This window comes from Asparagus officinalis, chromosome 5, assembly GCF_001876935.1.
Source record: "Asparagus officinalis chromosome 5, Aspof.V1, whole genome shotgun sequence".
In the NCBI taxonomy this organism is placed as follows: Eukaryota; Viridiplantae; Streptophyta; class Magnoliopsida; order Asparagales; family Asparagaceae; genus Asparagus; species Asparagus officinalis.
In genome coordinates this window covers 11,471,927-11,499,649 of record NC_033798.1, presented here as the reverse complement: position 1 = coordinate 11,499,649, position 27,723 = coordinate 11,471,927, and the positions used below count along the sequence as shown (strand labels likewise).

At 35.3% G+C, this 27,723-nt stretch overlaps 2 protein-coding genes and 1 long non-coding RNA gene across 4 annotated transcripts; 2 read left to right on the top strand and 1 right to left on the bottom strand.

Moving 5' to 3' along the window:
* Window positions 7-1,153, top strand: LOC109844079. The gene is made up of 2 exons (XR_002247871.1): window positions 7-280; window positions 784-1,153. It is a non-coding gene; the product is annotated as an uncharacterized LOC109844079 (long non-coding RNA).
* LOC109843309 (40S ribosomal protein S7-like) lies at window positions 5,567-10,932 on the top strand. Of its 2 annotated transcripts, none has more exons than XM_020412239.1 (6): window positions 5,567-5,668; window positions 5,815-5,908; window positions 5,998-6,071; window positions 6,362-6,485; window positions 8,347-8,529; window positions 10,535-10,932. In XM_020412239.1, the coding sequence occupies exons 2-6, from the start codon at window positions 5,834-5,836 to the stop codon at window positions 10,655-10,657; spliced, it is 579 nt and encodes a 192-aa protein (XP_020267828.1). In that variant the 5' UTR covers window positions 5,567-5,668; window positions 5,815-5,833; the 3' UTR covers window positions 10,658-10,932. The 2 variants fall into 2 exon arrangements, with proteins under 2 accessions (XP_020267828.1, XP_020267829.1); XM_020412240.1 differs by having other exon boundaries at window positions 5,581-5,668; window positions 5,812-5,908.
* LOC109842658 (malonyl CoA-acyl carrier protein transacylase) lies at window positions 11,233-20,852 on the bottom strand. Its single transcript, XM_020411503.1, has 10 exons — window positions 20,504-20,852; window positions 19,079-19,164; window positions 18,868-18,934; window positions 13,933-14,075; window positions 13,651-13,699; window positions 13,404-13,541; window positions 13,236-13,316; window positions 11,851-12,027; window positions 11,680-11,766; window positions 11,233-11,593 (listed from the first exon to the last, which is right to left on the bottom strand). Exons 1-10 carry the CDS (start codon window positions 20,789-20,791, stop codon window positions 11,531-11,533), a joined length of 1,179 nt encoding a protein of 392 aa, XP_020267092.1. The 5' UTR covers window positions 20,792-20,852; the 3' UTR covers window positions 11,233-11,530.

Below are 27,723 nucleotides of genomic sequence, written 5' to 3'. Positions count from 1 at the left end.
GGCGGGGGGGATCCCAACTCCCTACCAAAACCGTAACCCTAATTTCCGTCGATGAGGAGGAGGAAATGGAGGGCGAGGGGGGGAGGGAGAAGGACGCGTCGATCTTGACTCTTTAGGGCTTTTAGAGAGGGTGAGGATTGGAGGAATGCGCCGTTGACGGCGGAGGATGCGTCTAGGGTCATGGAGGCGATGAGGGGCGTGAGATTTCGTGGATCGGCGCCGGATTGGGCGGATCGGGAGACCGAGGATCGGTGGGTGGATGGGTTGAGGAGATTGAGAGGTGAGATTACTGCTACCACTTCCCAAGACTAATTAGGAGGTCGAATTTGTTAAATTTTTCGCAGGTTTTGTTGATTATTATGTGTTCTTCTTCACATTTTGGTATAAAGATTTTATCTTTGCATATTGTTCAGTAGTTCGCATCTGCATTATGAAACATGTCCTGTGGCTATCAGCATCTGGATTCAAATTCATCTCTTTTAGGGATTTCATACTAGTTAGTTAGTTAGTTTGTAATAGTATAAGATTATGAAAACAGTTTGGATGGTAAGTTTTTTTTTTTTTTTTTTTTTTTTTTTTTTTGGTGTGGACATGGATGGGATTGTTTTCACGCCCTCATGGATTAATATTGACATAGTCTTTTTTCTCCATCGCATCACTATATTTCTGCACACATGTCAAATGACAATAGAATGTTTACTTGATGAGTTTCTTGCTGTATCACATGGCATCCTGATTATGTCTTCATAGTAGTGTTTTTAATGTTGTCATTTGAAGTTTCAGATATGGGCCCTGATTAGAAAGAGAGGCTTGAATGGAGAACTGGAAATCCTTGCAGAAGTATCTGCCGCATAAGAGGAAAAAGGGTGACTAAGGGGCTCTTTGTATTATTTCCTTCGTTTTGCGTGTGTGCACGCGCGTGCATGTGTGTGTATCCTCTCCCTGTGGGGTTTATTCATTGGGACAATTTGGGAGCAAAGCGTTGGAGGCGCTTATGCCTCTTCTTCTTTAACCGTGCATCAGATCTTTGGGTTTCCTTCCGCACTGACAGTGTGCTAAATACACTTGATATGAGCCCCTTTTTTCTCTAAAGAAAAATGTTTTGAAAGGCTAATGTCTTAACAGAAAATAATATCAACTTGCCTCTTCTTTTCTTTTTCTTTACTTTCCTTTTACGTTCTGAGATCTTTGTGCTTAGTTTATAAGTTTTTCTGTTGGTAGAATTTATATTATGTAGGTTATTATTTCATACGTATAATTTGTGCATGCTCCCTTGTAAGAAAAGAATTCCAAATCTGTTCTGGCAGCACCTTTATGTGTGTTTCTGTATATGGTGCATACGTTCCTAAGATTCTACTTAATCTGCATTAAGAGCCTCCATTTGAGATTTAATTGCTGTTTTTTTTTTGGCCAAATCAGTAGCTGAAATACCTACTCACATATCTTTCTTCTCTAGATTGCAGTATCTTTTCTTCTGTTCAATAAACTTAATGAACTGCCAGCAAACAATGCATGCCCCCCCCCCCCCCTCCTGTTTTTCAATCGGAGAAGTTGTATTATTACTCTAGTTTCTGTACTCAACAGACTTGATTGTTTCAGATGTTCTGAGAAACTAAACTGCAACTATAATCAATTGTATAAAATGTCCTTAAATTGTAGACACTCTTTTTAAGTTTGAATAGAGATTTTTCATTAGGAAGTTCAGCTTTTCCCTGTCAATAGTAGACTTGTGCTGGCTTAAATTGGAGTAGTTTTAAACTGAGGGAGATGCATTTTTATCGGTCCGTGTGAAGATTCATGCGTAGAATAGTTACATTTTTCCTTTTGTGTAACATTAATGATAAGAAGTAACATGTAACTTTATTGTATCCATGGATTAGCTTCCTCATGTGATCATTTATAATTTATCTCTGTTAGTTTTTTAGTGGGGCTGTGATTAGAAAGAGAGAGGCTTGAGAGTGGGTACCTGGAAATCCTTATATAAGCATCTAATGTTGAAGAGGAGGAAGGAAGAGGCCAAAGACTGGGAAATGCCGCTTTTGAGCCTGGTGTATCCTTTGTTTGTTATTTCTGCATTAGATCTTGGGTTTTCCTTTCAGGATGATGGTATCCATAAAATACACTTGATATGAGGCCTTTTGAAATGCATTGTTTAGAGAGGATATAAACAGAAGTTAAACATGTCATATTTCTATATGTCAGTCAGCTAATCCTTTATATTTACGTACTTACTGCATACTACTTGACAGAAGTATTTTATATATCAATAAATAATAAGCACTTCTGAGGAGGCATTGGCGGAGCTGGAGGTGGATCTAGGTTCAGATCCGGGTAAGAATTTGGATCGGATACATCGGTGGTGGAGGAAAGATGAGATCTTGCCCATTGGAGGGGAGGACTATATTTAGAGGAAGATTAGGGTTAGAGTTAGAATTAGGAGAGAGGAGGAGAGGAGGGAGGAGCACACATGAAGATTGTGGTTAAGGTCATGGTTAGGAGAGATGAGAGAGGAGAAACTAATTAGCAACGACGTCGGCGACAGAGGTGGGGGATGAGGAGTTAGGGAGAGGGTTGAGTTGGAAGCAGGAAGAGAGAGGAGAAATCTCACCATGGTTATGATCTTCATGAGTGGGGGAGGGTATTTTTGGGTTTTTAGATTTTTTTTTTCCCACTCTTTTTGTGCTTAGTTGGCAAAGGAATAAGGGCATTGACACAATATTACCTTCTATATTGGTTTTATACACAAGAATGAAAGTACAAGAGCCTGAGGCACATCAAGTTTTCATATTTGGAATCTTGACACAATTTTTTCTTAATTTTAACGAGGGCATAATCATCAACTCGACTAAAGTATAACTAATCCATTCATATGCATGGAATTTTCATTGAAAAGCGAACTTGGCAACAATATCGTTGCCCTATTGACGTTTCCCTTTGATAATTAAGAAAGAAGATGGAATAAAAAGTTTAGTGTTAATTGTAAAAAGTGAAAAAAAATACTTAGATTAATTAGAAAAATGGTCTATAATTTTAAGGTTGATTATTAGTAGAATAGATAGTAAGAGGTATGAAAATCACTTTTATGAAGGAAATATTCATCCTGCTTAATAATAAAGTATGCTTTGGATTAATGTGAATTGTCTCTCAAGGTACAACATAGTATGAAAATTCTAGAAAGCACGTTTGGAAATTTTCCCACAATTATCTATGAAACAACTTTTATAGGGATTGCCAATTTTCTAAGAAAGAAAAAAAAACTTTAAGAGTAAGAGTCATTAAAAATTTTTAAAATATTTTTTTAAAATTTTATAATTTATGTGACGAGGAAAGGTTTTTTTTTCATCTCAGCTCAAAATCGAACGTAAGCCCGTCGTCCGAGTCATACCTGATGGGTAAGAGGTGTCTTTCAATGAACACAATTATGAAATGATTTTTCACAATCCTCTATAAAGTGTCTCTTTTAAAATGGGGTTTTTTTTTTCAATTTTTTCATACAGAACTTTTAAACAAATAGTTATTTATTTTGAAATTTAAAAGACATTCTTTCAAATGTGTGCGCTTTGGATCTGGCTGGGCCCAAACTCAGCCTAGGCCCGGGTAAGGCCCGGAAAATCCGAGCTAGTCGGGCCCGGGTTTGGGACATATTAGATATATATTTATATTTTTTATATATAATTATAGTATGATATGGTTATTAAAATATACTTATATATATTATATATATAAGTATATATTGTCATTAATGTATACTTATATATACTTTCATATATATTTCTAATATATATACTATATATAATTATAGTATGATACGATCATTGATGTATACTTATATATACTTACATATAATATATAGCTATATACTAATATGTAAGTAGATATTAATACGTACTTATTATAAATATAATAAGTTTAATCTAATTTTTAATTAACTTTTAGCTAAAAATACAAAAAATATAAAAATATAAAAAAATCCAGCCTGGCCCGATTTGGCTCGGACCTGGACCGGGGCACGGCCCAAGTGGGCTAAGCATTTTGCCTGGCCCGGAGCCGGAGATCCGGGCCGAGCTAGGTCGGTACGTTTGGAATGTCCTACTTTCAAAAAGTGAGTTTCTATCCAATAAATTCCAACATTGATTAGCATTATTCTCGTATTTTTCAAAATGCGAAAAAAATACAAATGTAGATGCATAAAAAGACAAAAACAGAAAAAAAAAGAAAACAAAAGGAAAAAAAATAACACAAAATCAAAAAAAAAATTGCAACCTTATTCTGAGCCAGTAAAAGTTGTCTTGGTTGTCAGAACTCGGCGGAGATTTGTCATGTGCTCCATTTTTTCTCCCTTCGCAAATTTCATCATGATATTGATAGATGGATGGATGTTAGTCAATGGTATTAATGAGATGCATATAAACAAATATTAAACAATACAATAGAGTCACGTGCTTGAAATTAGCCATCGCGTAAATAATCATGCAATATCAATAGCATAGGATGGGCAATTGCCAATTGGGCATGCATGCTTAGTGGAGAAAAAAGTTGCTTTTGTTCTCCTCTGCTAGCCGAATGGAACACTTTTAGTTGTGAGATAATTATTATGAAAATAATATATAATAATAAAGTAATATTGAAAGCGGCATGATATTAAATTTGAGATATTTATAGGACCATGTTTAATGAACAAGAAGTGTTTAATTCATATATCTATTCATCTATACAAACAGGAGAACTCAAGATTTACTATTCATACGATAGTAAATACTATAGCAATATTTACTATAGCATTATTACTGCAGTGAACAAAAAACCGGACGCATTACTGTAGCAAACAGAGTATTGTAGCATTTCGAAAACTATAGCAGAGATGAGATACTGTAGCAACCCAAAAAATAAAAAAATTATTGTAACATTTAAAACCGCGATTGCTGTAGCGGGAAAAAAAATAATGTACCGTATGTCGTGCTTTGCACGGTGTTCACACTAGTGTTTGATAATATAAGAACTTATGTTTTGCCTACATTAATTTATATAAGTTGATGAAGTGCAATTTTTATACTCTTTTGCTCTAGTATATCAATTTATTATTACAAAAAAAACAACTTTTACCTTTCTACGAGGGTAAAAGAGTGAAAAAAATCACTCAATGTCTATCTGCGATAATAATACTTTAGGTGATAGTAGAGAGAGTTCTACATGCAATTCGTTCTTCCTAAATATCCTGCTCAAATTCTTAGAAATCTACGGGAAAAGTGGGAGACATAAAAAAAATATTTGCATTAGCTGGAAATCTCAACTAGAATTTATACAATTGTATTTCTTTTGAGGAAAGTTTGCTGATCACTTTACGTGATCCTCTCTTCACTCACAAATTTTGCAGAGAAAAAAAAAGAAAGGAAGTCATATGAAAATTTCCTCTCAGAATTACAAATTCTCTTTGAAAAAAAAAGAAAATCAGGATATTAAAAAGTCTTTACTTATCCAGAATTTCAAAATCCAAAGCTTAGCATCCCCAAAAAAGTAAAACTCATAAGGGTCAATGTGCATAAAGTACTTGATTCCATCACAACCGTCCATCTGAGGGCTGCGTCTGAGTATATACAAATTCCTTAACAGGCCGCCAAGCTCTCTCTTTTCCTTCTCTCTCTCGCTCGCTCGATCGCGCCTCTTCAAGGTATTTCCCTCGATTCAACTAGGGTTTTGAAGCTGTACCTTAATTTTTATACTTATCTCTTAGATCGATCTAGCGTTCTCAAAAGTTCGATTCTTTTTCTTGAAAAAAGCTTACCTTTTTAATTTAATTTCGCGTGGAAATAGCAGGTAAGAGTAGAAGTTAAAAATGTTTACAGCGGGTAGAAAGATCCAGAACGACAAGGGCCTCGAGCCCTCCGAATTCGAGTACAACGTTGCTCAGGTCAATTTCATCTTTATAAGGGTTTCATTTTTATTGTTTTTCATGATTTTTTTCGTGATTAAGCAATGTAATACTTGGGTTAATTGCAGTGGATCTTCGATTTGGAGAACACTAACCAGGAGCTGAAGAGTGACTTGAAGGATCTCTTCATCAATTCTGCGCTGTAAGTTTAGGAAAAGTGTGTAAATTCCCTTTTTTTTCAAGTCGGGTAAAAAAGAAAATAGTTAGTTTTTTGGGTAAATAAATCTATGCTTTTATCAGTTAACCAATCGTCTGTCGAGGAAGCTGAGGAACCAAAACAAACAGTGTCATTAATTATCGTGGATGAGGGTTTTCCTTTGAGCTTTTTGGATGAGGGTTTCTTGAAAAAAAAAGTTATAAATGAAGGGAGTTTGTTTTAATTTACCTTTTCTAGTTTGAACGAAATGCTAATTCTGGGTATTTTATATGCAGTCAGATTGACGTAGCTGGGAACCGAAAGGCAGTTGTTATTCATGTCCCGTTTAGGTTGAGGAAGGGTTTTAGGAAGATCCATGTGAGGCTTGTTAGGGAACTGGAGAAGAAGTTCGGTGGAAAGGTGAAGCTGGAATTTGAATTTTTCGTCGCTTTTTTCTTTCTTTCTATGGATCATAACATTTATAGCAATGTGCTTGTGATGCATGTATGCTGTACAAGAGTTTTAGTGGTTATCCATTCTGTGGACTGTTGAAATGGTGTGCTTTTTGACTTCGTTGGTATCCTGACTGAGATTTTTGGTTTGATTTATATTTCATGAATTAAGATGCTTATAGAGGTGTTATTAAAAGGGGTTAAATTAAGAATGGAAGAAAATTGTTGAATTGAAGGTTCTGAAAATCTTGCCCGTCACACTTCACTTTGCTCGCAGAGCCTCATTCTTCTCTATCACCTCTTTTCTCAATTTTCATTGCTCTTATCTTGACACTACTGCAACTCTCCCCACTAATCATCACTGCACAAAGCACTCAAGCTGCTCTCTGGCGGCCTATAGCTAGCTAAGGCACCAAAAAAGTCCGAAATATAGTTAAACTTATTACCCGTATCTTAGCTTTGCATTCCCTGATTTATAATTAGTTATTACTGTGCCTATAGAAAATTCACACTGATAGAAGAAACTGTGTTGCTTCTTTGTGGTTGAACTGCAGTGAACTTCTCACTGATGAGTGATGACATAATATTGTCAGAAATAGAAACCTTGAGTGCAAGATGTGCTCATGAGTGCCATAATATACGGTATGAAAACAATCTACCGAACCCTATATTCATCTCTTTAAATGCTATTTGAGTGTGAAAAAGCATTCAATTCATTTGGGGATGCTGAGTCAAATAGATTGAAGTCTTCATTTTAGCTTCATTTGACCTTGTATTCATCACATTATAGAATATAACTTCAGAATTGATCTTTCTATCACCAGTTTTTATATTTTAAAAGACCAATGCCATAAATGCTTTACTGCTTTCTTTGCAGTCAATGTACTGTGTACATACCCAAACCTCTTTATGTGGTTTATATTTTACCCTCAGAATATCCTTTGTTGCATAATTGACATCTCGCCTGTTATCCAGAATGTTGGAGCAGTTATGTGTGTTATTTTCCTTTTGTTATTGTTGAGCCTTCTTAATCAGCATATGTGGTTTCTATCTCTTGGGAGCTCCCTTTATCCAAGTAAATTTTCAATAACCTGCTTGATCCCAATACATAAGTAGCCTTCACCTGGGCGTTGAACTATTCAATTAAGGACTGATTTGTGGGGAATAGTTCACAAATTTGAGCTGTTGATGCTGACAATTGTATTAAGTGTTAAGTAACTAACCTTATAAGACTTTTTTGAATACAAAGTATACCTTGTGTACATTGTAATTTTCAACATTCATGAGTTAAAAGACCTGTATATCATTCTCTTACAAACAAGAATGAGATGCGTTCATACAAAATTAATGTTTATGATGCTATAGCCATGGTTTGTGGTCTTTTCGTGAACTTCAAGGTGTACTTTTCAATTGTTCAGAGACAAATTTCTATTATCCTTTATTTACAGTTTCAAAACAACCGTCACTTATTGGACACTTTTAACAGCATGCAATGGCGCACATGTCTGCATTTCGCCACTAATTTTTAATGGAGTCGATGTTATTCCGCTTGATATTTCATTGTGTCAGACCGTGGGATTAGTCGATTACGTTTATAGGCTGCTTTGTTTCAAGCAACTTCCTAGTCTTAATTCTTGAGTTTCTAGATAACAAGTGTAGACCTTTATCCCTGGATACAACAATATCTGTGTTTTCTTATATTATTGTTACTGTTATGTTTTTGTTTCTAAGTGTTACGTCTCAGCCCTTTTCCGTGGAGAAGACTAATATCTGACTCCTAGATTATTTTTCCTTCTTTTAATTAACTTTTCCGTGCTGCTTACTTGCAGGACGTGATCTTTGTTGCTTCTCGGAGGATAGTGAGGCCCCCAAAGAAAGGTTCAGCGGTTATTCGCCCTCGCAACCGTACACTCACTGCAGTACATGATGCTATTTTGGAGGATGTTGTCTACCCTGCGGAAATTGTAGGAAAGCGCGTGAGATATCACTTGGATGGCTCCAAGATCATTAAGGTAAAAGTAACAATAAGACTTAGTTATCCGTTATTATAGTCACTTCTGCTGTCATTGTTGGATAAGCCTTTTGTTTGACACATAAGATGATTGGGTAGATTGTAGTCTAAACTCTAGACCATACGCCAATGTGATTAGATGCTTAAGTGATAGATATTTATCAAGGTATCTTCATAAAGGGTTTTTCGATATTTAGTCCCTTTAAGTCATCACTATTTTAATATTAGTCCCCCAAATCTTATAAGTATGTTGAAATCAGTCCCTCATGTTATGTTATCTGTTAAATCTCTTAACCATTGGTACATAGTGGTAAACGTGACTGATGATTACCAACAAGCCTTTTTTTCCCCATCTCTCTTTTATCCCTTCCGCTGCTTCTTTCAGTAGCAGCACCTCAGCCCAAGATCTCAGAGGGTTTGTTGAGGATGGTGTTTAAGGTGCATGGTGAAGGATTGATTCTACGAGGGAGGGTGGCATTTTTTAGAATGTTTGAGAATGAATGTGTTGCTGTTGATTGCACTGGGGGAGTGTTAAGAGTCTGTGTGGTTGTGGTTTGTGTAGTAGGAAAGGGAGAAGAAGAGGAGATTGATCTTAGAATCATGAATACGATGAAGAGGAATAAACCAGGAGGATGAGGTTGAGATTGGGGGTGTTTTTACAACTTGCCTTCATGTTTTTGTGGAGACAAGCTATTATGTTAGAGCTTGTTATTGTTTTGATGATAAGAGATAGAGGCGTTTTGGGGTTATATACCTCTTTGCTGAAGAGATGAGACTGATCAGACCTTTTTATGGATTCTCAAAGTTGCATCAATGGAGATTGAAAGGTTAGTAATCACCCACATTCTGATTGGGTACTGTTCCAGAGATAGAGGCGTTTTGGGGTTATATACCTCTTTGCTGAAGAGATGAGACCGATCAGACCTTTTTATGGATTCTCAAAGTTGCATCAATGGAGATTGAAAGGTTAGTAATGAGGACAAGAGACAGACCCACATTCTGATTGGGTACAGTTCCAGCAGCATTTCACATCCTTTGCTGTTGTCTACTGCTAGATTTTTTGCCCTTAACTTCTTGCTTTGAGAAGGAAGGAGATGAAAATGGGGAGATGAGAACTGAAGTGGGTTTGGGTTTGTAATGAAATGGGTTTGTAAATCTAAATGGTTATGAATTACATGGGTAATGGGTTTGGGTTTGTAATGAAAGGGTATAATGGTCAGTCCAATTCAAAAATTAAAGTTAAAAGGAATATTTGAGAATATTCCATCCAAAATCAGATGGATGCTAACTGGGAGGACTAATTTCAGCATATTTATGAGATTGGGGTGGGGGGGGGGGGCAAAATCAAAATACTAAATATTTGAGGGACCAATATCGAAAAAAACCCTTCATAACATGATTGATGTTTTTGAGTTCAAGATAATTTCCTTAAAGGCTAAATAGCACTTAAATACCTTATATTATGCAAACGTGAAATTCTTAAAATTTTGGATAGAGTTAACAGAGTTCAAGAAACTTGGTAGTTTTTGAAGTTATAAAATTAGCATTTGAATGTTACATGTAAGAACTTTGGGATGAAAATTTTCACATTTGCATGACAAAAGGTACTAACATGTCTATTTAAAAAAACGCAAGGTATATAATTGCTATAAAAGACTACTGAGGGTATATTAGTGCTAAATGAGTGAAAATTTTAGGTATTGAAGTGCTATTTAGTCTTTCCTTAAAAGCTCAAACTTCATAGTCATCTTAGTTTGACATATAAGTTATATGATTGGGTTTACTTAATCATAGGCTATATAATTATGAATTTAGTTATATAATAATGGATGTTTTTGAGTTCCGGAGAACTTCCTAAACTAGAGTGCTCACTAAAAGATTGCTGAAAATAAGCGAATTAAATCCTCTTTTTGACAGCTGACTGTTTTCTTGGTGTCACTACTATTTCATTTTGTCGCCATAGAGGAAGAATTCTTACCATTTCTAAAACACACACCTCATTTCAGATCTTCTTGGATCCCAAGGAGCGCAACAACACCGAGTACAAGCTGGAGACATTTTCTGGAGTCTACCGCAGGCTTTGTGGTAAAGATGTGGTGTTCGAGTACCCCGTGACCGAGAGCGCTTGAAGTTAGTTTTATCTTCTATCTAATAGCTGCATAACATGAAATCATAAATTAGTATTTGTTCAAATGAATTGGCTTGTAAGAGAGAGGAAGAAATGATGATGATTTGGTCATCTTAAATTTTCTTTGGTGATACTGCGAAGGCGGCAGAAAGCCTTGTTTTCTAGGAAGGGAATTTTTGTTACCTCGAAACATATTATCCCTCATTTTTTCTTTTAGCATCTCTAAGATAACTTTTCGCTTAATATTTTTCAATTTGGAATGTCTTGATTTTTTTTTCTTTTTTTATGTTCTTGTATTTTTTTTTTCTTTTTCCTTGTTACTTTCCAATTTATGTATAAGAGCAGGAGGTAAAATTTTAACGTCATGCTGGTTAGTGATGTGAGCTGACCTACTCAATTAAAATGATTTTCCCCCTCCTTTTCTTTGCTGGGAGTTCGGTAACGACGTTACCATTAACTTTTATTGTTAATAATTTATATTCATTTACTAATAAGCAACTCCATTTGACTAGAATGCGTATAGAGATCCATGGAGTCCTTTCAATTTGTAAGCAAGATTTTTAATCGCAGAAGGAATATTCATAAACTAGAGGTAGTTTCCTGGTTTCAAAAATATGACAAATAAATAAACTTGCGCGTGATCATCATACATTTTAAAAATTTTGAAAAATGATGCACTCGTAAAAACATGTCTTATTACACGGCTTGCCTTCACTATAAATTCTTGTCATCAACAATCTGCACTGCTGGACCTCCATCCAGAGCTCATACGGCTACGAGCTCAGCTCTCAAGCTACTTTCTATAGTTTAAGCATCATCAGCCTCAGGAGGCAACGAAGTTGCAGCGTCGAAAAATGCATCCATAAAGGCATGATCAAGCACTGATGTTCTCAATAACAGCACTCTTATTGATCCTCTTCACAATTCCTGCTATAACCTGCAATCGAGAAATAGAAGTCGAGTACTTGTTTAAGTAGATGCACAAGTCCACTGTAATAAAGGAATTTTGCAGCGTAAGAATACCTTGCCAGGTCCCAGCTCATAGCTTTTTGTAACCTCTTTGTTCATGAGAGTCTTCACTGTTAACTCCCACTGGACTGGAGAAGTCACCTGTACAGAATTTCACAGTTTGAGAAGCCTAGAAATGCTTATTTACCAACGGTAACGTGAGATTTCGTAGCATGGATAAGTCACCTGACGAGCCAAAATCTTTTTGATCATCTCAGGATCAGAATGCGGCTGCGCATCCACATTGGATATGACTGGTATTCTGGGCTTTCTTATTTCTGTTGCTGCCAATGCAGCTTCCAATCTTGAGACAGCCGGTTCCATGAACCTCGTGTGGAAAGCACCAGCAACAGCTAGGCGTACCTGAGATCCAATACAAATTATTTTAGGGCCTCATATCATCACTTTCATCTGTTGATTGCTTTTTAATGCAAAACACAAGCTACCATGATGAACTAATAAATAGATTACGCACAGTTTTATCATTGACATTTTTGTGCAATTTAAATCACATGGTAGAGATAAACGGGGAACATGTAATGTAATTATTATGCATTTGTAAGAATGACACTACATTTACAAGCTGCAAAGCAAGGTGGCATAGTTCGATTGGTGGGATCCCCCCCCAGCACACTGGTATATCATCCGATGAAAACCATCTTTTTTTTTAAGGTGTCATTTAATTCGAAACCGTTCGAAGCTATAAATATTTGCATTCCAGTAGGGACAAGTTGTTTTTATCAAGCACGCATAATGTGTCCTTCCAAATACAGAATCAAGTGCTAGGAAAAGAGGCATTTAGTGTCAGCATAGCATGACCATACCAGGGGCGAAGCATACACGAAAATTACTCTGGGGATATATGAAAAGAAAACTAGTAGTAGATCAGATATGTAACAACACTTGAATACTGGGATAGAAGCTATGGTGAAAAAGGACATAACACACTCGACTTTGCAGGGATTACGACGTGATGATCGCAAAGATATTAGGGGGAACACCACAATTTGAGGGGCAAAGAACACAGGAAGGTTACATTCTGGGCATACAGGAAAAGAAAGTTAGCAGATACTTGAGTATTAGTAAATACTTGAATATTCCTACCATAAACTATTGACAATTTTGAATTTATAGGCATCATGACTTTGTGGAGACTTTATATGCACGAAGTACAACTTAGAGCGTGCAAATATCATCTTTTGAGCAAAATACACTAAGACTTAACGCGAAAGAAGTTAATTAGAGAGGCTTCAATGACTTGACCTGGTTCTCAGTTGTGGAGATAGGGATTATAACCAAACAATGAAGTTATACGTCTGTAGGGGAATAATAGGAACAATGACAAACCAAGTCTTTTCTGGATGTCTATGCGAAGAAAAATAATATTACTTGTTTTGTCTCTTCTTCCACTAATGAGCACACGCTCAGATTCTAATGTTGCTAGTTTATAGCACACCATGTTGCATGTTTAGGGATCACAGACGTGAATATGAAAGCCCAAATTTTCAAACCACTTGGAGGTTTTATCTCATAGACATATGATTGAAACTCAAACAATTTTGAGAACTTACTGTCATTCGAGCCTTAAATGACTTTGCCTTAGCTTCAACTGCTTCAACTCCTTTGACACCTCCAGACACAGCGTAATTACCCTAAAATACTAATTTCAAGTCAAGACCAAGGATTTGAAATAATGTTAAGAACCAAAAAGATAATAATAAGATTGGAAGATATCTTACTGGACATAGAAAATTTGCAATTTGAACTTTTTCTTTTTCATCAACTTCCTCATTGGCTGCATCACATAACAACTGCACCTTTTCTGAATCCAGCCCTATGACACTAACCATAGCACTAGTAGCAGCATCAGCAGCATCCTGGAAGAATTAGAGGAGATATGTAAATATCAAGTTCCCCTTGATCCTTGAGGAAGTCAATAATTTGTAAGGGATTGGACTACTTGCAGCCCTAGGTTCGGGCCCAGACCTGCATGGCTTCTCCTCTAAGCTTGACAAGTTTGAGCCCATCCTCGAAGCTAGGGAGTTAAATTTATACACACAAAGTTGCAATTGCAACAAAAAGAATGTTAAATTAACAAGATTAACATATAAAATACATGGGAACTCAGCATATTCAGCATGTTTCACTAGATTGTTAGTACTTCCATCATGAGTCCAAACTATGTGTTACCCAAAGAATTTCACTATTAACGTAATGATGTAATTCATCATGTAGATATATAATAACAGCATTGTTGATCAAGAATACCTGAAGGCTCCAGAAAAAGCAAGAGCTGTGTACTCTCCCAAGCTTAGACCACAGGTGACATCTACAGAGTTGATAATATCTTGACCACCATCACGTGCACGTAGTACCTCAACAGCAGCTAAGCTTGTGACATATATTGCTGGCTGCAGGTGATTTATATCCCTTTTGTTCAGGAAAATATATCTCTTTCTACTTATAAATAAGCATGAAAAGTGACCAAGTGACAGAACTTTGCCTACCTAGTGTGCTAACTATAATAATAGTAAATTCATGGGAAGTATGATTTTGATATGAAGTATGTATGACGTCACTATTCTTCCACTATAGCAGCATCCACTTCATATCCATCTAATCATGTGTTGAGGAAATAGTTATCAATGGGGGAACCAAAATGGAATAAGATGTGTGGTATGGACATGGGATAAGGAAATGTATATGTGTGTACTTGTGTATTAAAATATACTTAATTTCCATATATGTGAACACAAACTTCTACTAAATTATTCAAACAAATCTGGAGAATTGTATACACTAGCATTGCCGCACATGCAACATACATTAAAATTTCTTTATCTTAATTTTCACATAAGAGAGTTAATCACATTTTAATGTCCTAATTGACATTTTAGGAGCATATATGAAAAAACTTTTATTTCTCTTGTTGATTTGAGAGGAAGGGAGAAGTGGATTGAATGAGGGAGAAAATAGACATGTCATATCTTTCATATTTTTCATAATTCCCATTTTATTCCTAAATAAATAATTTTTCCTAGAAGCAAAAGTTAGGGTGGGTTTGGCAATTCTATAAAATTGAGCCACAACTAACCTAGTTCTATTCAGAACCAGATCTAAGGTCAATATTGGCCCATTTTTGATGATTTGTCAAACACACCCTTAGAAAAGAAGACTTTTTCATGGTTTCTTCATGGTTTTCTTAATTTTATATTTTAACACCTAAAAAATAAAAGATATGCAATTATGTGGGTTCCAATTTTATTTCCACATCATTGAGTGATATAGTATATCTTGGAAAGAAAGAGAATAGAAAAGAGAAAACATTATCCCTAGTAAATAACTCATGTAGAATATTCTAGAAAGAAAGAAATAAAAAAGAGAAATAAATCATCCCTTGTAAAATTACAATTTATCAATTTCAAACAATTGAAAAGGAGAACATGTCCACCACTCTCATACAAATTTGCACTATCCCTCACTGGTTTTTTATATAACAATATAGATAGATGTAAGAGATAAGTATCATTGATAAAGGATATTCTAGTGTGAAACTCAAAAAACAAATTGAACAATTTATTCAGCGTAACTCTTATCTAAATAAAGTTCTTACTTCACATGCAAGCGCACAACACGAGCACACTTGATTCATATTATTCATGCAACAAATAATCCTTTAAGATTTATATATTTCTAATCAATATAATTAATTTTTCAATAATTTTTACATGTAATTGACTCTTCAAAGAATCCTCTTACTACTCTTCGTAAACATTTTTTACTTTCCCAAGTAATAAAAATAAACCTCACATGTGTTTTTATGTAAGTCATATAGTTATTAGGAAAAAATCGAAAAAAGAGTCCTCAGTGTATAACTATGAGTCTATGACATCATGAGTAAAAAAAATTCCCTCTTTTCGGAATAGAACATGGTGTTATTACGAAAAACTAATTTTCTTAATGTGAGTGTCTCGTCCATATATATAGCATGTCCGGTAACTTATCATTAAGACCAATAAATTCTGTTAGTACGAAGAACCATTATTTTTAATGGATTTGTGATCTGAACTGCTTTCAAGATTGTATATAGTAAAAAAAAAATAAGATGCATATAGAGAAATAGATGTATAGAGAAATAGTTGTAGCAAAATGAATACGAAAACGACTTATGATGCAAGGCTTGAAAGAGGAAAGAAATATCAAAATTTTCTTATGCAAGTCATATAGTTAATGTAAGTCATATAGTTATTAGGAAAAAATCGAAAAAAGTGTCCTCAGTGTATAACTATGAGTCTATGACATCATATGAGTAAAAAAAATTCCCTCTTTTCGGAATAGAACATGGTGTTATTACCAAAAACTAATTTTCTTAATGTGTCTCGTCCATATATATAGCATGTCTGGTAACTTATCATTAAGACCAGTAAATTTTGTTAGTACAAAGAACCATTATTTTTAAATGGATTTGTGACCTGAACTGCTTTCAAGATTGTATATAGAAAAAAAAATGAGATGCATATAGAGAAATAGTTGTAGCAAAATGAATACGAAAGCGACTTATGATGCAAGGCTTGAAAGAGGAAAGAAATATCAAAATCGATGATAAATACAATTATAATTGAGAAAATGAATTATTTAGTTGTAATGGAGATGGTTTTAAACAGCTGAAATTTTTTTCAGATCTCAAAATATCAAGAAAAATGCAAAAGAAAAAGATAAAAGAGGAGCCATGATCATCTAGTCTATTTTTAATTAAAAGAGGAGGGTATAGGCTGCAACCCTAGCTCTGACGTAAGTGCATTTCTCGTTGCATGCCTCATTCATAGGCTTCTCTTTCATGGTTACTAAAATTTAGAAAATAATTCATTAACCTCTTTACTATGAGTGTTTGCTTATGTAAGTTGTTTTAATAATTTAAATCTAAAAAAGGGAGAAAATGAAATAATAAACAAATAATTCACATTTTTAGAAAAGATATAATTGTTTTTATTTTGTTAGTAGCTCCTTATAGTTGTTCTATAGTTGTTTTCATAATTATTTGCTGCCTATTTTTTGTAATTACACGTAGTAGCTAAAAAGTAGCAACTTCCTGTAGATTTTTTTAAATTATTGTTATGAGCTATTAACGAGAATTTGCACTAAAGCAATAATTAATTCAAGCAATGTTAATTGAAGCAAATGAAAACATGAAATCCGTAGACAACATAAAGAAATTAAGAAAGATACACGTCAAAGTCCTTCACTAATTGCTAAATTTAAACTTCTTTGTTTCTCATTCTAAGAAACGAAGAAGAGAACACAAGAATCTCACACACACATTAAAAAATATACATAATATAGAGTTTGATGTAGCTGTTGGCCTATAAATGGAGTTTCAAAAAAATGCAGAGAAGATGAAGGATCTACATAAAGTGGACTCATTTTCATATTCATAGATTACAAGTTCTAATCCTCGTGATTTTTTTTAATATGCACTTGTTGATTTCATTTTATATTTATTTTTGTATTCAACACTTAATTAGCTGAGTAGAGACCCCTGTGATCTAAAAGATCCTTTTCAGAACCCCCCCTGTGATCTAAAAGATCCTTTTCAGAACCGAGTACATCAAGAAAAAATACTTAGTTTCTTAACTTCAGGTTCATCTTTTTCAAATGGTTCACTTTTTTCTAATTATACAATTTGAAGCAAATATCATTCTATGAGATATTGTGCTTTCACTATAGCTTGTTTACATGAATTTCATTGTGTATGAACGTTCCATTAAAGTTGAACTTGCACATGGAGAGCCCTGAACATTATCTTAAAATTGCAAATATCATTTGATGAGATATTGTGCTTGCTCTATAGCTTGTTTACATGAATTTCATTGTGTATGGACATCCCATGAAAGTTCAACTTGTACATAGAGAGCCCTGAATATTTTCTCAAGTATTTCATTAAGCCTTAACTCACCTTTTAATGGGTAGGGGAATTGCTTATGGTGCAACATCTGTAAGAGCATTCACTGAACTCTCCATTTTAATTTCTTAATTTTTACATGCTTTGGATAGATTATCAAAGGAATCATAAGGGTGTATGATTCGAAACCTCATCTCAGTTTCCTAGTTTTGAATCCATTAATGTTCAACTTGGTTTCAATTCAAGAGATAAGTTCATATTTCATGTTAGTTCATTTGTTATCTATTTCCGTTCAACAATGATGATGTCAGAGTTCTACAAAATTGTTTCGTGAATGTCATATTCAATTAAGGCTAAACCAAAACTTTTCCCAATCGCTGTCATGATTTAGGATTTCTCTATATCACGGTATCAGATATAACTCAAATGTGTAATTCAAACTTTACAAAAAACTTCCACTCTGGCCAAGTAACTTCTGAGATGGCTTGCATGATATTTATTCTGTAAGATGCAAAATAACAGAATCCTCTTTAATAGAGGACAAATTAATGGGATCTGTCCACGTTTTATGACATGGATGTCTAATTTAAGGGGTTGACTAGGTTTAAAGCAACAGGCTATGATATTTTGTAACCTTGTTTATTTGAATTTATGAAGTTATTTAATTTAATGATGTTTTCTTGTTCCAGTGAAATATGGGTTGAAGGATTGGAAGCAATGGATCTCACTTCTTTTAAATCTAAAGTGACTAGAAAGCATAGCATGCATCATTAGATTGTTAATCATTCTTTGCACCATTTGATGATAACACATTTTGTAAATTGGTGCACAGGGCTTATAAAAACGCACCAAACGAGATGGAAATAGTTGATCATAAGAAGGACATATACCTTGCGTAGAGAGGGACTCCCAGCTGTTTGTAAGCATATGTTTTTTTTTTTAACTTGCCTCTTTCTTTTGTTTTCACTATATGGAGTTCTACTGTCTTATTTTCCTAATGCCTTTAGGAATCGTATTAACTGATTTAAAACAGATAAGTCTGATTTCAGAAGTTGTATTTAATTCAGTAATCTTAATTGCTTATACTTTGTTCTTTTTTTAAGGGTATGGAATCTTTAGGATAAGACAGCAGAAGCGGGGACGAATAGTACAAGCAAATGCTACATACAGAGGCTGTCAAGATTTCTTTCACTGTAGAGACCGATGAGGAATGGAAAGGAAGTCAGGAACTGAGTGTTCATTCTGTAGGGAGGAACACCCCCAGCCCATTGCAGTTAAAAGAAAACTGCAAATTTATATCATACCTGGCTTATAACTGTGGAATCAAGTTTTTCTTTTGGACCGTTGCGGCAGACATCCAGAAGATTGAATCTGAGAATAAAGAGAGAAAATATGACTATATTGGAACAACCCTTTTCAGTTGCAGGATACAGTTATAATGTATAGACAGAAGTAAAAAGAGTTAAAAATAAGAAATGGACGTTAAAGGAAACCATGAAAAAACAACCATCATACCCAAGTATATCGTTGGCTTTTTCAAATAACTCAGCAGCAGCTGGCACACTCTGGGCTTCCTTCCCCATTCCTACAGTTTGGGCACCCTGAGGTGCAAAAAAATAAACATCATATCATTCGGAATTGCCCGATGAAATTACTCTAAGTACACACACAACAGAAAACTAGTTGGAAGCATTGTGTTTCAAACATCAGGTCCTTGCTGGTACTCTGGACACTTTAAAATTTCATGATTATGGGAGAAACATAATTTTTGTATACAATGTTATGGTCAAAAATTACATGACGGTGCCATCTTTTCCAATGTTTAGATTACCATCTAATGCTCAGTAATAATTGTAGCTGTATTAAAAGTTACCATAGAGAATTATAACAGCTAAATATTAATTTAAGGCTAAATCTTTCTAGTCATGGTAAGAAGAACAAAGGAGGAGGAGATGTCTGAGACTTCTGTTAAGGAGAAAAGGGTAAAGGATATATGGTTTGAACTGCTACAATTTTAGCACTTTTATATTTTTCTTTGAACATAACATATCAAACAGTATCTTAAATTCTTCCTCTTTGAAAAAAAGGACACCGAAAACAATCAAAGTTTCAGCTCAATTATTAACAGAACGGACACAGAAAACAATCAAAGTTTCAGCTCAATTATTAACAGAACTCTACTTGTTTATTTCTATATTTGACCGTGAAACATGTATTATTGTAAGTTTGTGACTTGTAAGCATAACATATTAGTGGCACCTCGAATATCCTATTCTACACCGAAAGATATGACACCTTCTTTTTTTGAGATCCAAACTGGTCAGGTCTTGTCCGTTCTTATGCGATAGAACCCCTGATTCCCAACCTCCATGGAATGCTGGGGCTATTGTTAGAAATCCACTTTATCCAAAAGCTGAAGCTCAAGGCTTCTCTTTGAAATCAACTTTCACATTCCCTCTCCAACTGCTAACTTTGCTTATCAGCATAACAACTACCTTACAGAGGTTAATTCTCCCAACATCTGTAACAAACGGTATCAGAGCCAATGACATTTTTCCATCCTAAGTTGAGGCTAATGTCAGCTAGCTTTTAGGAGTGAGTTGTCCAAATACCATCTTTTCAGAGATTAACAGGATGATGATATCGGCATTGCAGTGTTCTTCCAGGATTAGTCTAGCGCAAAGCCAATCATATGGACGCAGGTACTATGAAGTCATATTATAATGGTATGTAAGGGGGTTCATTAGTCCCATATTGACTAAAATTGGATTTTTTTTTTTTTTAAGGTTTGGATTCCCTCTCTCCAAAAACAAGTTTTTGAGAGGTCAACTGTACAAAGAGCAGCTTAATTCATCAACAAGTCCACATCGTTAACGGCAATCAATCACAAAACCACCAAAAAAAATCCCTCAAAATGACCAAATCACGACTCAAGATTACCTGACCCGGGAAGAAAAAGGCACAGCTCGCCTTGTAATCCTTGAACAGCTCGTCGCCAGCCACAGCCTCTCGAGATCCCACCGAAACGCTCATCGAAACCCTAGATCTCCACTGACTCCTCATCGAAGAGCTCCCGCCTCCATTCCTCGATCCCTTCGGGAGAGAAATCGCCGGCACCGGAACGAGGGAGAGCAAAGACATCTTGAAATTGTTGAGGAAATTGGAGGATTGAGAGGTTGGAGAGGGGAATTTAGGGCAAATTGGATGAAGAAATGGGCACCGGAGCATATAAGAAAATGGCGGCGGAGTTCACGAAGCGCGCGGGGGTAGAGACTCTCTCGGATCGGGGATTTCGAAGTAGTATGCGGTTTTTTTTTCATTTACACCCTTCTCAATGAGTAGTTTAGCGGATTGTAAGATTAGCATGTAGCTTATTGTTGCGGAAATTTAACTATCATTCTTCATTTGTATACCTGCAACTTTTTTTTTAATTCAAGCTCAGTTTATGGTTTGTACTAATAGTAGTTGGATTTGATATTTTTTTTATTTACAAATCAAGTTTTTATTTATTCAAAGCTATAAAATGATCTACATTTTTTATTTGTCTCCACAACTTAATTATGCGGAATTATGTTTTAATTTTTAAATTAATAAAAAATCTTGCAGAGCTTGTGGCAACTAAATTGGCTTAGAACAAATGTTGCATATTTATGGGTTAACTTTGCAAAATTCATGAAATTTGTAGTGTCCCCAAAAACAATCTTTTGTCACCAAACCCCCACAGATATTTGGTTACTTAATAAAATGTTCTTGAAAGAAAAAAAAAATCTGTTTAGGGTTTGTTTGGATTCAAGCATTTGATTTCAAATTTTGGAATTGGATCAATTAATGCTAGTATTTGGATTTCCAAATAATTGAGAATTTGGAATTGATCCAATTCCAAGTGGGTTTTAAACGTGTACCGGCCTTGTATTTGAAATGACAACCCGATGGGTGTCATTTGGAAATTTTCACGACTCTCTCTTGAGTCGCGATCTCCTCGCGATCGGACCTTAACTCGGATATCCCCCCTCTCAATCTTCTCTATGTAAAACATATCACATAAATTTACATGTTCTAATTTCCATATGAACATATAATAATAAAGCGGAAGCAACAAGATAAGATCGATTAATTTACCTCCAGCCATTGCTTTTGAAAAACCTCAGTAGCACTTTAGAAAGCTCTAATTAATGTTGATGGTTCCAAACCCTCCTTTCACTTTTAGATGGTGTATAAAATATGAGAGTAGATTTGGTGACCTTTCATGAAACACACATTGTCTACTTATACTACTCTAGCCATCATAGAGTAGTGGACAAGATAGTGAAAGAGTGGGTGGCTTCCAAAATGTGGGGGAAGATCATGGGTAGTTGCCTTGATCATTGGCAACTTCCCATTAAATGGATCATTAATTTTCCACACAAAAATAATATAATATATTCCTATAAAAGTGGAAAACGTCTTACATTCTCCCACTTGATCCATTTTAACAAGAAAAACTCCATATACGGATCATGGCGATTAATTCCTTTTAAGATCAAAAATTAATCTTCCATGTATCACTATATACTTAGTCTTTCACCACTCACAATTAACTTAATGAGTAAACCTTATGTTTACTCTTGGTCAAAATATAATGATATTTCTCAATATAATAGAATAACTAAAGTATGTACGTACATAATCCAAATGAGAAATTATCCAATGAATGAAAAGTTCATACAAAACATAATAAATGTATTACATAATGGAACCAAGGCCCATCCTTAATACGTGATCCTTGAATCCTTTAATTTGCATGCCTTTAGTCAAGGGATCAGCTATCATTAATTCAGTGCTAATGTGCTCAATGATCAGTTTCTTTTCTTGCACATGTTCTTTTACGGCTAGATACTTTATGTCGATGTATTTACTTCGACTTCCACTCTTATTATTCTTAGCCATAAAGACAGCAGCTGAATTATCACAATACATTCTTATTGGCCGACTAATAGAGTCAACAACTCTTAGCCCAGATATGAAGCTTTTCAACCATACACCATGTGAGGTAGCCTCAAAACAAGAAACGAACTCAGCCTCCATTGTAGAAGTGGCCGTCAAGGTCTGCTTCGTACTCCTCCAGGATACGGATCCATCGGCTAGCATAAACACATATCCTGATGTGGATTTACGTGAATCATTGCAGCCACCGAAGTCGGAGTCGGAGTAGCCTACCACTTCAAGACTATCAGTCCGTCTATACATAAGCATGTAATCTTTAGTACCCTTAAGGTACCTCAGCACTTTCTTCGCAGCCTTCCAGTGATCGATGCCTGGGTTACTCTGATATCTGCCTAATACTCCAACAACATATGCAATATCGGGTGTAGTACAGACCTGAGCATACATAATGCTACCAACAGCTGAAGCATATGGAACATTTTTCATTTGTTCCCTTTCAATGTCATTCCTGGGGCATTGGTCCAAACTGAACCGGTCACCTTTCACAATGGGTGCTACACTTGGTGAACAATCTTTCATACCGAATCTTTCTAAGACTTTGTTGATATAGGCCTCTTGAGACAAACCCAATATGTCTCGAGATCTATCTCTATGGATCTTTATGCCAATGACATAAGACGCCTCGCCCATATCTTTCATATCAAAGTTACTTGAAAGAAATTGTTTCACCTCATATAGAAACCCCTTATCGTTGGTTGCTAGCAAAATATCATCCACATACAACACAAGGAAACAAATCTTGCTCCCACTGACCTTAAGGTATATACATTGATCCATAACATTTTCTTCGAAGCCAAATGAAGTAATCACTTTATGGAATTTCATATACCATTGTCGAGAAGCTTGTTTCAACCCGTATATGGATTTATTAAGCTTACAAACCAAATACTCACCATCCTTAGAGAAGAATCCTTCAGGTTGTTTCATATAAACCTCTTCCTCTAAGTCACCATTGAGAAATGTCGTTTTCTCATCCATCTGATGTAGCTCAAAATCAAAGTGAGCTACTAATGCCATCACCACTTGAAATGAATCTTTCTTTGATACAGGAGAGAAAGTCTCTGTGTAGTCGATTCCTTCCCTTTGAGTGAACCCTTTGGCAACGAGTCTAGCCTTATGTCTTTCGACGTTGCCTTGTGAGCCTTTCTTTGTCTTGAAGACCCACTTACATCCAATGGTTTTTACACCATTTGGCAACTCGACAAGATCCCAAACTCGATTAGATGCCATAGAGTCCATCTCATCTTTCATGGCATTCATCCATAAGTTTGAATTTGTAGAACTTATGGCCTGTGAAAATGACATAGGATCATTATCGGCTCCAATATTACAATCCGATTCTTGTAGATACACTAAATAGTCATCAGAAATAGTTGATTTCCTTGGTCTAGTAGATCTCCTCAATGGAACTTGTTCATCTTCATGATGAACTGTTTGTTCCTCATTTACATTATGATCTGCTAGATTATTGTCAACTTGTGGAACCTCAATAGTTGGTTGTCTAACACGCAATTGAGATTGAGGTGCGTGAATGACAATCAACTTATCACTTGAAACAATATGTGGAATTTGATCATCATTCTTTTCAGGAACAATGTCCTGAAATTGATCACTCCCACTAATCAAGTCATTTTCAAGAAACTTAGCATTTCTTGATTCCACAATTCTGGTGCTATGAGTTGGACAATAGAATCTATAACCCTTGGACTTTTCGGCATATCCAATGAAATACCCGCTAATAGTCCTTGGATCTAGCTTCTTCTCTAGTGGATTGTACACTCTCACCTCAGACGGGCATCCCCAAATGCGTACATGTTGCAAACTCGGTTTCCATCCTTTGAATAGCTCAAAAGGTGTCTTTGAGACAGCCTTGGAAGGAACCCGGTTTAATATATACGCTGCCGTCTTAAGAGCATCAACCCATAAGAATGATGGAAGTTTAACATTACTTCTCATACTTCTCACCATGTCCATTAAAGTTCTATTTCTTCTTTCTGCTACACCATTTTGGTCTGGAGAACCAGGCATAGTGTATTGGGCAACAATCCCATGCTCTTGAAGAAATTTAGCAAATGGACTTGGCGCTTGTCCGTTCTCAGTGTATCTACCATAGTACTCTCCACCTCTATCTGATCTCACAATCTTTATGTGCTTATCACATTGTTTCTCTACTTCAACCTTAAACAATTTAAAGGCATCCAAAGCTTCGTCCTTAGAACGAAGTAAGTAAAGATACATATATCGTGAATAATCATCTATAAAGGTGATAAAGTATTTCGGATCATTAGCGTTCATGTCCGGACAACAAATATCCGTGTGTATGATCTCTAACAGGTTTGAACTCCTTTTGGCACCCATTTTGTGTTTGTTAGTTTGCTTTCCCTTAATGCAACTAACACAAGTGTCAAAATCAGTGAAGTCTAAAGTACTAAGTACTCCATCCTTTACCAATCTCTTAACTCTCTCAATGGAGATATGTCCCAATCTCCGGTGCCACAAAATAGATGAGTTCTCATTCATAATACATCTTTTTAATCCAGTATTAACATGCATAGAATTATGAGTGATATCATTTTGCAAAGAAAGACGATATAAGCCATCAGACAAAATACCATAACCAATAACTTCAGAATTTCTGAAAATACTGAAACCAGAATCTGAAAAATTAAAGGAAATTCCCAAAGGTACAAGTCTTGAAACTGAAATCAAATTCCTAGTAAAACCAGGTACATAAAACGTCTTTTCTAAATGCAAAATAAAACCACTACTAAGAATTAAACTGCATGTCCCAACGGCCTCCACATGTGAACTCATCTGGCTGCCTGAATAGATGTAGTGTTCACTTCCCATTGGTTTCCTTAGGTTTGTCATACCCTGTAAGGTATTCGAAACATGAATTGTAGTACCGGAATCAATCCACCATGTATTATGATTAATATTAACCATATTAGATTCATAAACGAACGCAAGAAAATTACCTTTCTTCTCAAGCCAAGTCTTAAACTTAATGCAGTCTTTCTTCATGTGTCCCTTCTTTTTACAAAAGAAACACGCAGACTCCTTCTTTATGCCTTGCTTAGCTGTAATCTTTCCCTTTTGCTCAATGTGATCCTTTTTCTTCTTTGAAGAAGAACCAGTAGTAAGGTTCACCTTCTCACCTTCTTCCATCACTAGTCTGCCCTCCTCTTGAACACACATGGTCATAAGTTCATTAATTGACCATTTATCCTTATGTGTGTTATAAGAGATCTTAAAGGGGCCATACTGTGGAGGAAGTGTGCACAAAATGAAATGCACTAGGAAAGAGTCAGACATGGTAACTTCCAAAGTATTAAGTTGGGCCGCAATATCCCTCATGCACATGATATAATCACGCACACCCTTAGTCTCATGGTGCCTCATGGATGAGAATTTCATAATTAAGGTGCTAGCAAGAGCTTTGTCAGAAATTGCAAACTGCTCATCAATGGCATAAAGGAGATCTCTAACCTTAGTATGCTTATCGACAGAACCCCGAATACTAGCACAAATTTTGGTCTTTATGAACATAACGGAGAGGCGATTAGATCGCTCCCACTTTTCATAAAGATTAACTGCATCTGGAGTGCTAGTGAGGCGATTAGATCGCTCCCACTTTTCATAAAGATTAACTGCATCTAGAGTGCTAGTTTCAGTTATACCCGGTGGTTCGTCTTTCCGAATAGCATAGTCGATATCCATCCATCCCAAATGCAGAAGCACTCTTTCTTTCCACACCTTATAGTTATCACCCCTTAATTCAGGAATGTCACAATTGACATCAGAAATATTCCCAGGTAAAATTGCTACAAACAAATATATATATATACATGCTTATTAACAAAATTGAGACTTAACTTTATCATGCTTTACCAATGTAAATCATGCAAAATATGAATCTAGTGACATAAAACCTGCCTGTGGGCTAAAGTCCTACTCAAATTAGATTCATAAAAATAACCATATGATGAAACTATCAAATTATATTCATTCCTTAATTCCTGTGGGTAGATTAAGGAACATAATTTTATATTTCATCCCAATTAATCATACAAATATAATCAAATTTCCTGTGGGCATATTTAATCATATTACATACAATTAATTACAAATTAATGTCTAGTTTCCACATGTGATTCCATAAAAATTTTAAATAACTAGAGATGTTGTGGCTACTCTCTAATTAATAAAATTAACAAATCACTTGACATAATCTTGACATAATCTTCTAATAAATTATTTATTCATTTCAACATAATAATAATGAATAACAATAATTTAATATAGAATCATGGACTAAATGTCGAAACTAGATGAAATTTATTCAATTTATTAGAATCTGAAACGTAATTCCAATCCAATTCACAAAAGTTACTCATACATCAGTAAACAAAATACCAGAACGCAAAGAAGGCACTTGGGCATGCTTACTGTACGTCAATTTCTATAAATATGTGACTACTTTATGGATGAAACATGAGAAAGGAATTGGAATAATTTGCTACTGTTCACAAAACAAATCTTCATGTCTTATTGTATCATTTTATCTTAACCATATTAAAATTATAATAAGACTCTGGATTTCATAGTAAGCAAGACAGAGATAATTATTGGCTCTGATACCAAATGTAAAACATATCACATAAATTTACATGTTCTAATTTCCATATGAACATATAATAATAAAGCGGAAGCAACAAGATAAGATCGATTAATTTACCTCCAGCCATTGCTTTTGAAAAACCTCAGTAGCACTTTAGAAAGCTCTAATTAATGTTGATGGTTCCAAACCCTCCTTTCACTTTTAGATGGTGTATAAAATATGAGAGTAGATTTGGTGACCTTTCATGAAACACACATTGTCTACTTATACTACTCTAGTCATCATAGAGTAGTGGACAAGATAGTGAAAGAGTGGGTGGTTTCCAAAATGTGGGGGAAGATCATGGGTAGTTGCCTTGATCATTGGCAACTTCCCATTAAATGGATCATTAATTTTCCACACTAAAATAATATAATATATTCCTATAAAAGTGGAAAACGTCTTACACTCTATCCTCAATCGAACATATCTACATGTTTGACGAAACCCTAGCCTTAGATCCAATCTTTTTCTTCCTCGATCAATCATCTGCAAAAACCATAACCCTAGATCCAAT

Coding starts and splice junctions, on each gene's coding strand:
- LOC109842658 (XM_020411503.1), bottom strand. CDS start 20,791: ATGCTCCGGTGCCCATTTCTTCATCCAATTTGCCCTAAATTCCCCTCT. Junction 18,935..19,078: donor AAAGCCAACGATATACTTGG/GTATGATGGTTG, acceptor CTTTATTCTCAG/ATTCAATCTTCTGGATGTCT. Junction 14,076..18,867: donor ATTCCACAGTTATAAGCCAG/GTATGATATAAA, acceptor AATCACCTGCAG/CCAGCAATATATGTCACAAG.
- LOC109843309 (XM_020412239.1), top strand. CDS start 5,834: ATGTTTACAGCGGGTAGAAAGATCCAGAACGACAAGGGCCTCGAGCCC. Junction 6,486..8,346: donor AGAAGAAGTTCGGTGGAAAG/GTGAAGCTGGAA, acceptor GCTTACTTGCAG/GACGTGATCTTTGTTGCTTC. Junction 8,530..10,534: donor ATGGCTCCAAGATCATTAAG/GTAAAAGTAACA, acceptor ACCTCATTTCAG/ATCTTCTTGGATCCCAAGGA.